This window comes from Nestor notabilis, unplaced genomic scaffold (assembly GCF_000696875.1).
Source record: "Nestor notabilis isolate BGI_N333 unplaced genomic scaffold, ASM69687v1 scaffold19873, whole genome shotgun sequence".
NCBI lineage: Eukaryota > Metazoa > Chordata > Aves > Psittaciformes > Psittacidae > Nestor > Nestor notabilis.
In genome coordinates, this window is record NW_009922592.1 from 1 (window position 1) to 16,044 (window position 16,044).

General features: G+C 36.2%; 1 protein-coding gene across 1 annotated transcript in view; it reads left to right on the plus strand.

The window, feature by feature from the left end:
- Positions 1 to 1,107: 1,107 nt before the first annotated feature.
- The window catches only part of LOC104403537 (tolloid-like protein 1), a gene marked incomplete at its 5' end in the record, with an annotated part of 32,315 nt that continues 17,378 nt past the window's right edge, over positions 1,108 to 16,044 (plus strand). Inside the window, 5 exons of the mRNA XM_010011712.1 lie at positions 1,108 to 1,253; positions 6,476 to 6,671; positions 8,092 to 8,217; positions 11,115 to 11,275; positions 14,219 to 14,399. Of these exons, the coding sequence (XP_010010014.1) occupies positions 1,108 to 1,253; positions 6,476 to 6,671; positions 8,092 to 8,217; positions 11,115 to 11,275; positions 14,219 to 14,399 (810 nt within the window). The remainder of the gene's footprint in view (positions 1,254 to 6,475; positions 6,672 to 8,091; positions 8,218 to 11,114; positions 11,276 to 14,218; positions 14,400 to 16,044) is intronic.

The window sequence follows — 16,044 nt, forward strand, 5'->3', positions numbered from 1 at the left end:
TATATGTATATATAAAAAATGGCAGAAATAATCTAATACAAAATTGGTATATTATTACTAAAAGAGACATCAGGTGTTAACTTACTAGACACGACATTTTGAAACATTTCCTGTGATAGAATCATAGAATAGTTAGGGTTGGAAAGGACCCTAAGGACATCTAGTTCCAACCCCTCCTGCCATGGGCAGGGACACCTTGCACTAAACCATATTGCCCAAGGCTCTGTCCAACCTGGCCTTGAACACTGCCAGGGATGGAGCATTCAAATTTTATTTGAACTCTTTTTCCAGGCATAACCCTGATAATAGTCATAAGCATTTCTTACCAGTCATTCAATTAAATGTGCGTGTTCTTGTGCTTGGTGTGTGGAATGATTTCTTTGAATACTTTCTGTTTATTCTTCAGAAAAATGTGACTTAAGTTTTCTGTATGCTCTGGGATTACTTACTAGAGACACTCGCACACACTATTAGCAAGTCAGCATTCAGCTGTTTAAAATAGAACCTGTTTTCTTAAATATTGAATGTATGGTAATAAACTGTGATATAGTTGATATTCACAGATCTTTACATGATTATTAGTACGGGCCCTGAAAAGCCCGTTTACTTTTCATGAAAATATTGTTTATTTATAGTAGCTATTTCTTCAAATTCAGTGTAAGTTTGAAGTGATAAACTGTAAGTTAAAATGCACAGATAATTATAAAATACAAGGTTTGTCTCATCTCTTTGTAAAGGTTAGTAAATATAAATGAAGAATGTTTATTAAATGTATTTCAAAGGTGAACAAAAGTAAAATTAAATTACTTTTACCTTTTAAATATATTCTGTGAATATATGGATTCAGATTATCAGAGATTCCAAAGTGTTCCCAAACACTGTAGATATGTTTAACGCTACTAGAAATGCTAAATTATATTCACTAACTAAAATATGTATAGCGGTTTAAATGGATTTTGTTTTCAACAATTCGTCCTGGACAGACTTTTAAAGTCTTCTCAAGAATAATCTTATCATTAGTTTTAAAAGGGGAGCATAAAAAGTTGGTTTAGGCATAGGGAAAAGAAAATGTCATTATTGACAATAAGATTTTTATGCTTTTATCAGCTATCTGTGGAGGTGAAATCCACAAAAATGAAGGCCAGATCCAGTCTCCCAATTATCCTGATGACTACAGACCAATGAAGGAATGTGTGTGGAAAATAACAGTGTCCGAAAACTACAATGTTGGATTAACCTTTCAAGCATTTGAGGTAAGGCCTTTTAACTGATCTCAGAAAAGCATCCAGTGGATAAGTAACAGTGACGTTTAAGGGAATGCTCATTAAACCTGTGAGTGAATTTAAGAATTCTCTATGAAAAATAAGCTCCAGAATGCAATTCTGCTCTCCACCAAACCTTCCCTTCTGCAGAAATTTTCAAGGATATTAAAGTTTTTTCATGTTTTCTATGCTATTTGAATTAGAATGTTGAATTGGAAGTACTGACAACAGTCACAGTTTAGCAAATAAGTAATCCGGTTCAGCAAGGATGCTTTAATATTCTGTTAAGTAATCGGGATTTTTTAATTTTTGCTAAATCTTATTGTTAAAAAGGGATGACTATCTGGAAAGAAACTACTGTGATTTTTTTGACTTCTGTTTTGAGAAGAAGGGGAATAAAACCCGCCCACTTAACTTCGGTTTATAAAGCTATATTTAGAGAGGGAAGAAAAAAGCCATGGTGAGTCATACATGTGTGTCTTTAGTGTACATCCCTCTGTGTATAACATTGTTAAACAGTGGTAAAGTATTGTATAACAAAGAAAAATAGTATTTCACACATCTTTTATGCATATACGATACACTGTCTTGAAATTTGTAGATAAATTTAGTAACATACTTTGAGTTCAATTGTTTTATTTGACTATGCTTCAGAAGTAATGACATGAAGAACCCTTCTTTTTAAAATATAAACTTCTTGGCTTTATGCTGCACATAGATATAAACACAGGTATAATAAATATAGATATAATTTCCAAACTGTAATTTTAGTCTCACAGACAGATGTCAGGGGTATGGCAAGTTTTTGCTATGACTGATGAAAGGTCTCAGCATGATATAACAAGGGTTTGTCACTTTATCAGCAATTATTAAAATAAACAATGGAAGTTGTAATAAATTCATAGGTTCTACTTCATTTTTGCTTTTTCATATCCTGAATTAATGTTGGGTCTAGTGCAGAAAAGATCAACTGTTGCTGTCCAAAGAGTTTTCTGAATGCCATTCAGACTCTGCCTGGCTCAAGATTACTTAGCATAACATGCCAGTTGCTCTTTTTAAGCACTGTTGAAAATGACCGATGTTTTCAGTAACTTTGTATAATTTACTGACTAGATATGGAGCTTTTCTAGTCTGCCGTTGGTGCTCAGTACTTTTCAATGTGATCCCAAGAGTGATAGCACTCTGTCTCTGCATAAGAGACTTGCCTCAGCATTTGATCTCTATGCAGATGCTCAGCATTGATCTACACGTGGTACATTATTGCTTGAATTGACATTTCAGTATCACTTCTGGGAGAATCAAACTTCCATCTCTTTGTATCTTTCACGATCTTTTTCTAATCACCAAATTATGAACTATGGGGAAGTGTGAAGGTGACATGTTCACGCCTCACCATATAGAAAATAATTACAAGCAAAGGAACACAATTTAGTAGGGTAGTGGTTAAGGCTGTAAGAAATGTCCAGTTCTTCTTGCAGACTATTTAGTATTATGGCACTCTCTAGAGGTGAAACATGTGGACTGACGCCTCGCAATAAGAAAGAGGAAATTGAGCGGAGGTAGAGTGTTAGTCTTAAGTTAGTGCCTCTGCTAGATGTATTATGAAAGAAAAAAGAAAGAAAAATATTCCAAGAGTAGGGTCTTGAAAGGTACATACTTTTCCAGGGAGAATCTTAGCTGTGATTCCAGAGTGGCAAGATACCATTAAGCACCAAACGAGGTGCCCTAGAAAGGCACAAGCCTTCTGTTATATCTGTCTTTGCAGTGTTTCTTACTGGCTCATGCACAGGGCTCCCCCTTGAGTGTGAGAGTTGCTTTGGAAACTTCTCTGAAGTGCCTTGCCTAGACATTCACCATTGGGTCCAAATCCCGTTTTAGGTCCAAGTGCCTGAATGTAGGTGTTCTGGTTTTTGGTACTAAGTCCCTCTGTGGACTGAATCCTTGGTGCACTGCCCAGTAAAACAAAATGTTGTTTAAAAATCACAGTTCTTTGCGCCAGCTGAGATTAAAAAAAGTAAATGTCAGGCCAAAGAGTTATTGCAGCGTGTTTGTGGGAAAATTACTTCTCTGTCCTTTGAAAGGTACAGTTAAGTAAGAGGAATTCTTATTATCCATATGTAATGCTAGAAAAAAATAACTGTATAAATAACCTTCACTCTGAAATGAAAGCACTAGAGAAACTGAGAATTTCAGACTATGAATGAGTCATCTTGTTTTGCCTGCTGTGGGCAATGCGTTTTCCACTGAGTGTGGGGTTACCTTTTCTTATTTGTCTGACTGATGGACAGCTACACTTTACAGCGTCTAGATGTCAGCAGAGATGTTGGAATTGGTACTCCATCTTATTACTTCATTGTTAGAGTCACCCTTACTATATTGTTCTTTGAAAATTAGCGGGTTTGGGGTTTTTTTTAAAGACCCTTCGTTGGCACACTGTCTCCCCAGCTAAGGGAATCCAGAGGGTTTGTAGAGCTGAGCCATATTAATCTTCCTCATTTGAGTGGCTCTGCTAATCTTTGTGCAAATAGAGTTCATTTAAATTATTTTTACGTAAGTCAGGGAATAAAATTTATCTGATGTTCTAATTCCACTAGGCGTATATCCCATCATTTATGACTGAAGACCGTGACTAAAGTTGGATATGTTTACCTATACTGGAATTTGGATCTACCAAATAAATTAACAATGTAAAAAATTAATTAGAACATTTCTCCTGAAATATGATTGTCTCTAGAGTTACTCTTTTCTTTTTCTTTTTTTTTTTTTTTTTTTATAGATATGCTTTTTTTTTCTGTTGGGGGAATGGGAATACAGTCATCAGGTTTGGGTTTTTTTCAAATCTGAAACTGTGTACAAGGAATTTTCTTTTTCTTTTTCTTTTTTTTTTTTGAGAATGGGTATTGAGAATTTCTCTGGCTTTCCATTTCACCAGGAGATTCATTAGTGTTTTCCTCTGCTTATGTGCCTGTTTTAGGAATTTTTCTGTCATTTTTCAACTCAGTTCTCTAATGCCATTCAAATTCTGAGTTTCCACCAAGGCCTCCAGGAGCTGATGGTATCTTTAATTCTCCTATAAGCAATGCATTTTTCTGTAAAACCTGTTCATTTATGCTTTTTTGCATTTGCTAACACTTCATATTTTTTTCCTCATCCATACGTAATACCAATCTTGTTAATTTTTAGTGCTCCAGTAAATAAGGCTTACAGGATCAGTCCAGTTATGAGTAAACTCACTGAAAGTCCTTTCGTTAACTTGATGAGACTTTCTACCCTTGTTTTAGGAAGAATAAGAGATTATTGCAGTGTAATAGATATTTGTATGACAGTGTTCCCAGATGACAGTACCATGACATCTTAAAACCTGAGGTACAGATAAGCAAAACATATTTAAACCAATTCTTTTTCATTGGTTACTAAGTGCCTTAACACCAGTTACAATTTCTCACAAACAATGATTATTCATTAGTTTATATAGAGATGTGATGATTTACTCCCTTAGTATGATAATAATGGCATCACTTACAGAAGTAGTGCACTAAAAATAAATTAATATTGTTGAATAACCACCTTTCAAATTGTTTTCTTGAAAATCAATAGTGCTTTGTAAGTTGGTTGATTTTTATAGTCTTAGGAAGTTTACAACTTACTGCTATACAGAAGGTATTTTTAGATGTTGTCTTCTGCCAAAAGAACACAGTGATTCTCAGAAAAGAAACTAACAATTCCACTCAATGGGAATTTGGTATGTGTAACTCAGAGAAGGACTTGGCCTGTGAAAAAATCATAATTTCCATATTGCCCCATAGAACATGGAAACATGGAAAAAACAGATGTTAATTAAAAGTTTTGAGTAGCAAAATGACCACAGACATGTTGGAGAAAATACTCAATTCTTTCATTGATATTAGAGGACCAGGTCACTTCTTTCTACATCAGAATGCAATATGATTTTTTGCTGAGATAACAAGGCAGAGTTTGTTTCAAGTTGCAATAGGATGTCATGTGTTTAAACTTAATTACTTAGATTAATGAAAATTTGGAATTGGTATTACAGTGTCAAAAACTTATCAGTGCTCAGGCCTGGCTGCATTAGTTGTGAGCGTGCAATTGCTATTGAAGTCAGCAGTAGGAGGTTGCATCCCAGATCTTCATAACTTTTCTCACTCATTTCCCAAACTCTGGCCCAAAGCAATTCCTGAGCAAACAGCTAAGAAATTACAATAAATGGCAATATGGATTGTGCCAGAGAAATGAGTGGGAGAAAATTACATATGTAAATGCTTGAAGAATTGAAAAGTTGGAAAGAAGACAGACAAATTTTGTGTGTGTGTAAGTGCTGTATTTTGATGCTATTATAATGAAGCAAAATCAAACAGCCCCTTCCCCCAGTTTTCTCTCTGACATAAAATAAGCAGTAACCCTGATGTGCTAATTGAAACCTCCTTAGTCTGTGGTGGTTACTGAGCTTAGTGTTGGTATCATGGACAATTAGAGCAGAGTACCAGCAGCCACTTGTACTAACTGAGCAGTTTATGTGCAAGAAACACTCTGTTTGGAGATAAGCTGTGGATTTTTCTGGGTTTTGTTTTGGCTTCTTTGTCATTTTAACAAAATTTGGTTGACCTAAATTAGATTTGAAGCTTCTTCAACCCTTTTTTCCTGACTGTTGTCCTGCTCCCCATCCCTAAACCTGCCTTAAAATTTAGCCACTTAGTCAAATGATAGATTTCTTAGAGGAAGAAAATAAAATATTGATCATCACCTGAAATAGCACAGGCTGATAATGTCTAAAAATCTTACTCATACTGATTAAAATTGAGCTTTTTAATATTTCAAAACAGATCAATCTTTCTGACCTGCTGTGTTCTTGAACATTTAATTTTGTGTACTTGAGAGTACATGAGAAAAGAGGACTTTGCTTTTGCTCAGAGTAGGAATATGATGGAACATTAGGAAGCTAGAAGTGAGAGTGTCTTTTAGCTATTTTTTTTTTCCAATTAGACTGTTTTGTCCTGTGTAACTTCTCAAAAAATTTTTCTTGTGGAAACAAGTATAGTTAAAAACAGTCCAATGATGATTGTTCATCTTCCTGATATTTGAACCCCAAACAGGGAATCCTAACGTTAACTTTGAAAATGCTTTTTATTATCTGATTGATATTTAATATTTATGGTCAAGTTCAAATAGGTCACTTTAAAAATATTTTTTTACAGATTGAAAGGCACGATAACTGTGCATATGATTACTTGGAAATTCGAGATGGAACAAATGAGAACAGTCCTTTAATTGGTCACTTCTGTGGCTATGACAAACCAGAAGACATTAGATCTACCTCTAATACCCTGTGGATGAAGTTTGTTTCTGATGGAACTGTTAACAAAGCGGGGTTTGCAGCTAACTTTTTTAAAGGTAAATGTAAAAGTATATTTTGGAAGCTGTGAGCTGCTTATCACTTTTGTTTTACTAGGAAACGAACAAACAAAAACAAACAACCCCTCCCATAGGATATTAATAATATTTCTCAACCTGGTTTTACTCATATCACTTCTTTACTGTCTCTAGCATATTTTTCACCTGGGCATACAATTTTATCAAAACAAAACAGTAAAAGATATTTGAGTCTCCTTATAAAATATGTCCAAAGAATCAAGGAACATACCCAGTGCAACTTCCTACTCCATTCAAATAATAAGCTTAGTCTTGAAACACCTTTGAAACTTATCTATTCTTATAAAAATGGCTCTTTTTTGGCATTATGTTATCAAATATGAAGTTAAATAGTATAATCACAAATGGGTCTTTTTTTTTCCTTTTGTCTAAATTTGTTTTTTCTAGTCTGTTTGCTGCATGAGGCAGCTTTAACAATTTATTGCTTCCTGTAAGCAAGACAAAAACCACCACAAAATAGCTGAGAAATCATAGTGACAAATGGCCTTACAGTCTTCCTCCAGTTTTGGGGGGTGTGTGATACAACTGCAGTGATACCTGCAGCACTTGGGGCATGGGGAGTAATTCCCATCCTGTGCTGCCAATGGTACAGTGAAAGCCACAGTGAAAGCAGTGGTGTGGTCACGGTGACACCCAAAACACAGGTGTCACAATGCCATCAGGAGAACCTTTTTGCACAAGCTGGGGATTTTCTCACCCTGTTGTTAGTTTTTACTGTAGACAATTATAACCTCAAAGGCTGTAGACGTGAGAGTGGAAGCTGTGTTTCGTTCCTAAGAAATTACTTTTCCTGGTGTAAGGAAACAATATTTCAACATCTGAGGAATATTTTAACAATGAATCTCATGGGTATACTTCAGAGCTAGTACAGATAATATATTATTCCTTTCCCTCCCCCATCCCTGATGCATCTTGTTCCCTTTAATATCAGTAGAATGAAAACCTGGGATTTGAGGATTCTGTTAATCTGTTTTTGAGTATGACTTTGGGGTAATGCGCAAATTGATTCTGTGGGAGATAAAGTGCCCTTCAAGTGACCCTGCTGTGGATTTTCAATCTTTCTTTCAATACTTTATACAACCTTTAGATTATGGTGCCTCAATTATTGCATGCTGCCCACGAAGTGTTTATAAATTAGGTCTGTATCTGTCAGGAGGTATTGTACAAAACCCCACCCAAACCTCAGAAAAGACAATTTTTTATTTTTTCCATTGCAGGTCTCCTTAGCATTTGAAAATCCTCTAGTCAGCAACTGCAGTGTGTTATGCCGTGTGCCTTATAACGGCATGCATACGACTTTCTGGGTTAATACTGATCCAGGAATTGCAGCTCAGGAAGGTAATTATTTAACACATTTTTGCGTTCTTCCCTGTCTTGGCAGAGGAAGATGAATGTGCCAAACCTGACAATGGTGGCTGTGAGCAGCGCTGTGTAAATACTCTGGGCAGTTACCAGTGCGCCTGTGATCCTGGTTATGAACTTGGTCCTGACAAAAAGAGCTGTGAAGGTACAGTATGTTGCTGTTTTATGAGCTCCTAAACCTCACAGAGTGCCATTGCTGAATGGAATGCTATACTTTTCATGTGCTCTGTCCTAGCAGTGTGAGATCTGTGGGGGACAACCTGGAAAACCAGTGCTCCCTTTTAAGTAGCGGTGCCAAAGTAACGTCTGTCCACAGCAGTCATGTTCATTGGATGTCTGTCACTAATTTAGCTTTACAGGTTTTGCTGTTAGTCTGTTGGGAGCAATGCAAAGCTGGACTTTGTACCTTTCTAAACCACTTGTTACATTATTCATACTCACTAAAGCCAAGTCTTCCACCATGCATAAGGAAACAATTATCAGCAGAGCATTGCGCTACTGTCTCTGAATTTAGTGATCCCTCTGACTACCTCTGATTGGGGTGGGACTGGGGAGCTGGCAGGTTTGAAGTGCAGGATTGTTTAATCTAGATCAAAGCTCACAGGAATCCTCCCCACTCCCAGTCAGACTGTGGAGTTTTCTTGCTGGAAACAAATTCTACTTTTCAGAATGAGCAAAGCATGTTCAAATAATCATTTGGAGAAATAAAACCCTGGTAAGTGGAAGTCTGTGTAAACATAGGATTAGACTGAGATAAGCTTTTGTATTCTCTACGTATTTCATATCAAAGGAAAGAAGCAAAAGCTCTTGATCATTATGCACCAATTAGTGTTTGATTTTTAATCATAAACACCAATAAATACAGGGATAGCACAGATTATTCTTATTTCAGTTCATCTGTTTGAGTAGGGAATGGAGTTTGAAAATTGGAGTGCCTGGAGTTATGGTTTTGTTTGGATGCGATTCACTGGTGTTTCCTTCTCTTCCCCTGCCTTCCTCTCCTCCCTGCTTTAATTCATGATTTGTCACAATTTGGGGTAGTTTTATTCAGTTTCTTTTCACTTTTTGTTCTTTGGTTTTGGCTCTGTGGACTTGGTTTTGTTTGGGGGAGGTGGGGTGGGGTGTTTGTGTGAGGCGGTGATAGTCCTAGACTATGGACATGTTAGATTGTGGCTTTCATCAAGCTGGTTGTTTTTTTAGTTGGTGTTGCTCCCCCAACTTTAGTAATGGTGACTCTGGGAAAAAAGATGTATTTAGACATCTGCATATTAGACAGGATGCAGAAAGTAAGGTTAATCTAAGGTGGGGCCATGAAGACAGAGGTTTGATCTCTGGGCCTTTGATCATCAGCCCAAATTTATGTAAAGAATTTGGGCTAGTCTGCCTGCTGTCCTGAGTCAGAGTATTAAGGAAGATTATTAGTCTTCAGAAAACTCTTCCCCCTTTCCAAACAGAAAAGCAACTCTGGCAACAGAAGTAAATCAGAGTAGTGCAGTGTGGAGCAGAAAACCTGAGCTATCTCTAAAAGCATTCATATTCCATGTGATGTAGCACTCACTGTATGTAGATACTACTTGGGACTGCTGAATTAAAATCACTGTGTTATCACAGTGAGCATTGCATCCCACTTATAGTTTGGTCACTTGAGGGGTGACCTAGCTGTATTAATTCACACATGATACCAGAGTAGAAGCCTCTAACTCAGAAACTCCGCCCAATGCTTCACTGCAGTCTAATCTTTGTGCTAATCCAAATCTCCCCCACTGAAAGCGCATTAGAAAGCTTAAAGATTTTTTTTATCATGTTTCCACTTTTCACGCCATTGCCTCAAGGAACAATGGAGTAACGCTGAAAAGCAGAGATTGAAATCTAGCTACAGCCATCCTGCCCTAGACTGGATCATTTGGGGATATATCTTTTATCATCTGACTGCAGTCTCTAGTGCCTAACCCTTTTTTGATATGCTGAGGCATGACCTCCCACCCCTTTTGGGTTGCCTATACGTGTACACTCAGAAGCCTTCCGCACAGGAAGCTGGGGAAGCCTGGTGCCAGAAGGAAGACTGATATGGGTCTGGGTTGGCCAAATGAGCCCTGAAACTGGAGAGTTCTCCCAGGTGTGTTGGATGAAGTAGATGCAGTGTGTGAGACCATCAGCTAGACAGGAATAGCCAGTTTTTAAAGCATTCGGTGTTAGCACAGAACTGTTGGGTAAAGGTGGAGCTTCCTCCCACCCCAGCTCTTTAAGAAGAGATGTGTGGATGATTTCCAGTGTTGTCACAGTGCTGTAATGGTATCAGTGCAGCAGAGTGTGATCAAGAACCCCTGCAAATCCCATTACTCTCCTTTAAAAAAAAAAATAAAATTCCACAGATGGAAAAGATTAACGTGTTTATCTTTTGCTATCTAAACTGCATTCACAAACATAATATAGTCTTGTTCCGTTGTACAAAGGTGACTATTTGGCATATACTTAGGAATAGCAAGTATTTTCTCTATTACTTGAACACGCATACTTCAGCAAAAGTAATTGTGACTGAAGAGTAGGTGACTGCTATCCCAAAGAAGTGACCCTATCTGCTAGGTTATGGGAGGCATATACAGCTGTGTGAGCTGAGACAGGTAGGGCTGATTCTGGATTAATAATCAAGGAGAGAAGCAGGGGAAATGTGAAGCGCATCTTAAGTAGTCTGTCAGAAGAGTGGTGGTCAAGGTCCTGGGGAGGGCAGTGGGATCAGAGGACTTACATGGGAAAGGCTGTGAGAGAATAACCAGAGTGTCTGGAGGGAAGGGAAAAGAATGAATATGATAACGCCTTGTGTAGTCCTGAAACTTATCTCTGTTTGCAAACCTGCAAGCTGTTCAAGATAGGAGCTGTCTCTTTCTCTTTGTTTGCACCAAGTATGATAAAACAAGATTCTGATTACTCTGTCTGGGCATTACAGCAGTATAAGTAATGAGAGGATTGAATCTTCTTAGTATGCTTCTGTTTATAGTAAAACACAGTTTCAGTCACATAATGCTCTCCCTTTTAACTTTGCAGCTGCCTGTGGAGGACTCCTGACAAAGCTAAATGGGACTATAACCACACCAGGGTGGCCCAAAGAGTATCCTCCAAACAAAAACTGTGTGTGGCAGGTGGTTGCCCCAACTCAATACCAAATTTCAATGAAGTTTGAGTTTTTTGAGTTAGAAGGGAATGAAGTAAGTAACCGTGAACAAAAAGCTGCACAATCTGTTACACACTAAACAGTTTCACAAACTTTCAAAATAGATATTGCCTTATAAAACCCTTGCTGACCTTTCATATGCTGACAATAACCATAGATATTCTTGTTTTCATTTTGGGACTGTTTCTGGATTATTTCAAAACAAACATGGAGAGAATAGCTCTCTTTTACATATCATCTAAATGTATATGTATTACAAGAAATTTAAAAGTAATGTTCTCTGCTGAGTCTCAGCTGACTTTTTTTTATCAACAAAGTAAAACAGAGCAAATGGCTGAGACATACTGGAAAGAATTCAAGAGAAGAAAATCTGGAGAAACCAAATCATCTTTACAGACTATGACTACAAAGAAAACACATAAGCTGTGGTTAGTGATGGAGTGAGAGAGCATTTAAATCACTTAGAAGTATCTCATGGAGGGGGATATTTTAAAAGAAGTACCAGAAATAAGGCATAAAAGAATAGCAACAGTGTTTATGCTGGGCAGCCCCCAGAGGCATGGTGATCTCATCCCCAGGTGGGGAAGAGGGGCAGGGCAGAGTCCTCCTCCATGTGGTAAGGGCTGCTTCCTACAGCTTTAAAAAAAGTAGTGGGGGTTGAAGTGTTTTGGGGGTGAGAATCAGTAATGTACAGGTGTCAGCATCAATTTTTCAGCCTCTTCTGTTCTTCCTAGACAATGTGCAGTTGTACCATTGAGTTCCCCTGCCACGTTGTAGCCATGATGTGCTGTAGCCATGGGGTTGGTCTGGATATACTTCACGTGGTATAAAGAACCCAAATTCCGGGACATTATTTCCAACTACACATATTTGTCGCAATGTATTTGATACAAGTATGGGCCATGTTTTGGGCATGAGATCTGAAATGGCAAAAGCTAGAGTTTAATTTATAACTAAGAAACAACCCAGCCATGGCTTATCAAAAAGATCTCAAAATTGCTTGCAGAGGCAGCAATGTGAGATCTTTCTTACTTTTTTTTTTTTTTTTAATAGTTTGGGGTAGGTTCTAAAGTCCATGAAATTCCGATTTTTAATAATTTATACGTTACACTCATGTTTTGTCATGATTATTACAAGAAAAGTGTAATAAAACCTTACACATCCCAAAGAATTAAAATTTAATTACCATTTGAACAAACCATAAAATATTTTTCCTACGCTTTCTTGGTACTTAAGCCACATTTTCAAGGAATACGCCTCGAGTTAAATCAGTTTTCTAAGGTCATACTCATATGACACAAGCAGATATGAAAAATATATACATAATGGTTTTGAACATTGAAAACTTTGGTTTGATCCTCTCCTGTGCTACTAAATCTGAGCTTTATACTGTTAAATGTTAGTACTAAGAATGGTACCTTTGAAAATCAGAAGAAACATACAGTACCTGGAACATTCTAATATAGTATCTGAGTGCAGACATAAAATGTATACATTTAGCAAATGCGTTATTTTTTTATATATATTTTTTTTTGTTATAGGAGCTCCATTAGAATAAGTTGAATGTGTCTTTTACAATATTACCATTTTAATATTTTTCATTTTAAAATTTCAATTTCACATTTAACCTGTAATTTTTTTTTAAATATAGTGTAGTGTGAAGGAAGTTAGATCTGAAATTACATTTCATTTCTAATCTAAAGCTATGAAACCATCCAAATTCACCACTGATGCTTTGCTGAAATTGCTGGGATTTATTAATGTGGTGAGAGATATTTGAAAATCACATGCATTAGTATGAATTTATCTTACAATTAATGTAAATCAGAATGTGGCAGGAACTCAAGTTTTATGAATGTTTGTGTTCTTTATATTGTATAAAAGTAGCTTCAAGTAAACTAATCACTTTCCAGCTCTGCAACATATGAAATCTTTTCCAATAACAATGAATATTTAACCTACATTTAGAATATATTATATTAAAAACAATTGGGAATGTTGACAATCATTTCATATTTTCTAGGGAGAGAGAGCAACAAAGTCCAAAACATCCTTTTCAATAGTTCCCTTCCAGCTCCCCCGACGTTTTTTTTTTGGCTAGAAATTGTGATTTATCCGATACAACTTGGATTTTACGGGCAGTCTAAGCTCTGTATGAATCCTCCTGGCCACTGTTTTCTTGTAAGCTATTAATTGCAGACAACTGGGACATTTTTGATTAAATGATTGATAGCTGAGCCTAAGAAGCTTAGAAGTTCTGGGTGTAAGGCTTTAGGTCGACCAAGGGATTATGCATTGAAAGTATTATCACGAGTAGTAGGTCTTGCATAAGGCTTTTTATTACATTATTTTACTTTATATTTTACCTTTTAATGGAAATGACATGCATCACAGCATCAGCCTTCCAAACTGTAGCTATGCTACCGTTAAAGAAAGATGCATAGTTTTAGAGTGCAGATTAATGTATTTGTAAATAGATGAATATGTCATAGGTACGTTATGGTAAAAACTTGTATGTTTCTAAGTGAAAAATAATATTAAAAAAAAATAATAATCTATGAGAGGCAAGCAGTAGAAGGTTTGAAGGTTCTGGGTATGTGGTTTGTAGCACAAAGGTAGGTATAACTTTTAGGGTGAATATTTCTAGATTTTAATCTAATGTCACTAGAATTTTTATTTTTCAGATTAAATGGAAATACTACGAGCATCTTGAGATTTAAAACTAATCACAGATTAGTGTCCATGAAAATATAGTTTTGAATGTCATGCATAGTATAGCTATGCCTTAGTGACCTTAAAATATTCTTACACAAATTGGTGAATGTTTGTAAGCCTTTACAAATGTTTTCAGTGTCAGGAAAAAGTGAAAAAAGCCCAAACCCTATTAATCTATTATTAAGCAGCATATACCAATCAGAATTCTTACATTTGTAAACAACTTCATGCTTTTCTTTTGAGACATTTTTCTTTCTCTCAGGTTTGCAAATATGATTATGTGGAGATTCGTAGTGGCCTTTCTTCTGATTCTAAACTACATGGTAAATTCTGTGGTACAGAAGTGCCTGAAGTTATCACCTCTCAGTACAACAACATGCGAATTGAGTTCAGATCTGACAACACTGTGTCAAAAAAAGGCTTCAAGGCACACTTCTTCTCAGGTATAGAAAATTACTCTTGTGTACTCATGAGTGATTCTGAGCATACAGTGACTAGGTAGACTGAATATTTTGGTATGAAAGTGAGTGGCCTTTTCCCTTATAGTTTCTCTGGTAGCTTTGAATTTGTTTTATTTATATAAGCATAAACGATTCTCCCATCTTAAAATACTGTTCTGAATTGTAATTTCTTTTATCCCAAATTTTGTTGCCATTTCTTCAAATCCCAGTTATAATGTGATATGAATTATGTACTATGTACACTTGTATTTTTTTTTTTTTTTCACTCCTCTCTCTTAATATATTGCATTAGTTCTGAGATTACCACTTTGTGCTTTACATTTGTTTAACATTATGGGTGCTTTCTTGCCAAACTTTGCACTCCTTAATGTTTTGCAGAAGAACAGATTTTAAGACTTTGTTCTTGCAAAAATGTGTCTTTTTAGTTACGAGTGTAATTTCACTGAGGCAGATCAGAGCGATGGAATTGATATCATCTGAGGACATGTATCATGGAATAAAGTTAGAAGTAAAGCTGAAGATGTGAGGAAGTATTTGCACAACAGTAGCCTCTGCAATTACCCACTGAGACTAAATTATAATAATCTGCCTGTGGCAGGATACCACCAAATATTAATAGTGGAATTTTGCTGAGTGCTTTTCTTGTGGGTTTACACACGCAGATAAATGTGTATGTTACCTGGTGCTAAACCACACAACAAAACAGTTGTGTCAGCCCACCTCTTCAAAATGAAAATAAACCAGAAGCATTTGGAATTTGAACGCTGCCTCGGTTTTTTGATAGCTGTTAAAAATCGGAATCTGGAGAGTATTGATTATGCTTATCACGTAACAAATTTTATTACCAAGCATCATTACTTGAGTTTGTTTGCTGAAATATTTTATCAAAACTGAAATGAAACGGTATTTTGTTGGTTAGCTTTAAAAACTGATAGCTTATCTGTTACCAAATAATAAGAATCAGTGTACTGTATAAGTGATATGGTTTGGAAAGTGAGGAAAAGAAGTGTAGAGACAAACAGTTTAGACATTTAGAATATCTTAACTCCTCTAAAGCATATTCTTTTTTTCTAGTAATCACATTTCTCTGGTCATAGTCTTTCAGATCCATCTTTACATATAGTAATGCTTTTTAGTTTTAATTTTGTGTTCTACATTAGCAAGAAGCTTTTAAGGTTTACTTGGTTTTTGTAGTAAATATGTGTATGCACACAACAGAGCTTCCTCCTAGAAACACCTACACAGCTAGTTAGTTCATGTAGGCCTAGTAACGCCAGCAGAAAAAAATTGTTACTACTTTTGACTTTTTACAAGAATAAATATTGACATGTTCAGTTCTAAAAATGGCCTGCAAATTCAGTTTGTTATATTATTTTCAGGATCTATACAACTATACTGGATAAGATTGATGATGATAGCTTTGTAATTTGTATGAGCTCTGTAGTTCAGAAGTTGTTTTTTGTGGACATGTTGAACATTTACACATTTATAGTCAGTTAAAGTTTGGTTTTCTTTAAAGTGATAGTTCATTTTCACAGATGTATTTATTTCCTTGACTGTTTAAATGATCTGTTAGTTTGTGGGTTAGAGGAAGAAATCAGGCCAATGGTGTATGTTGGGGAAAGAG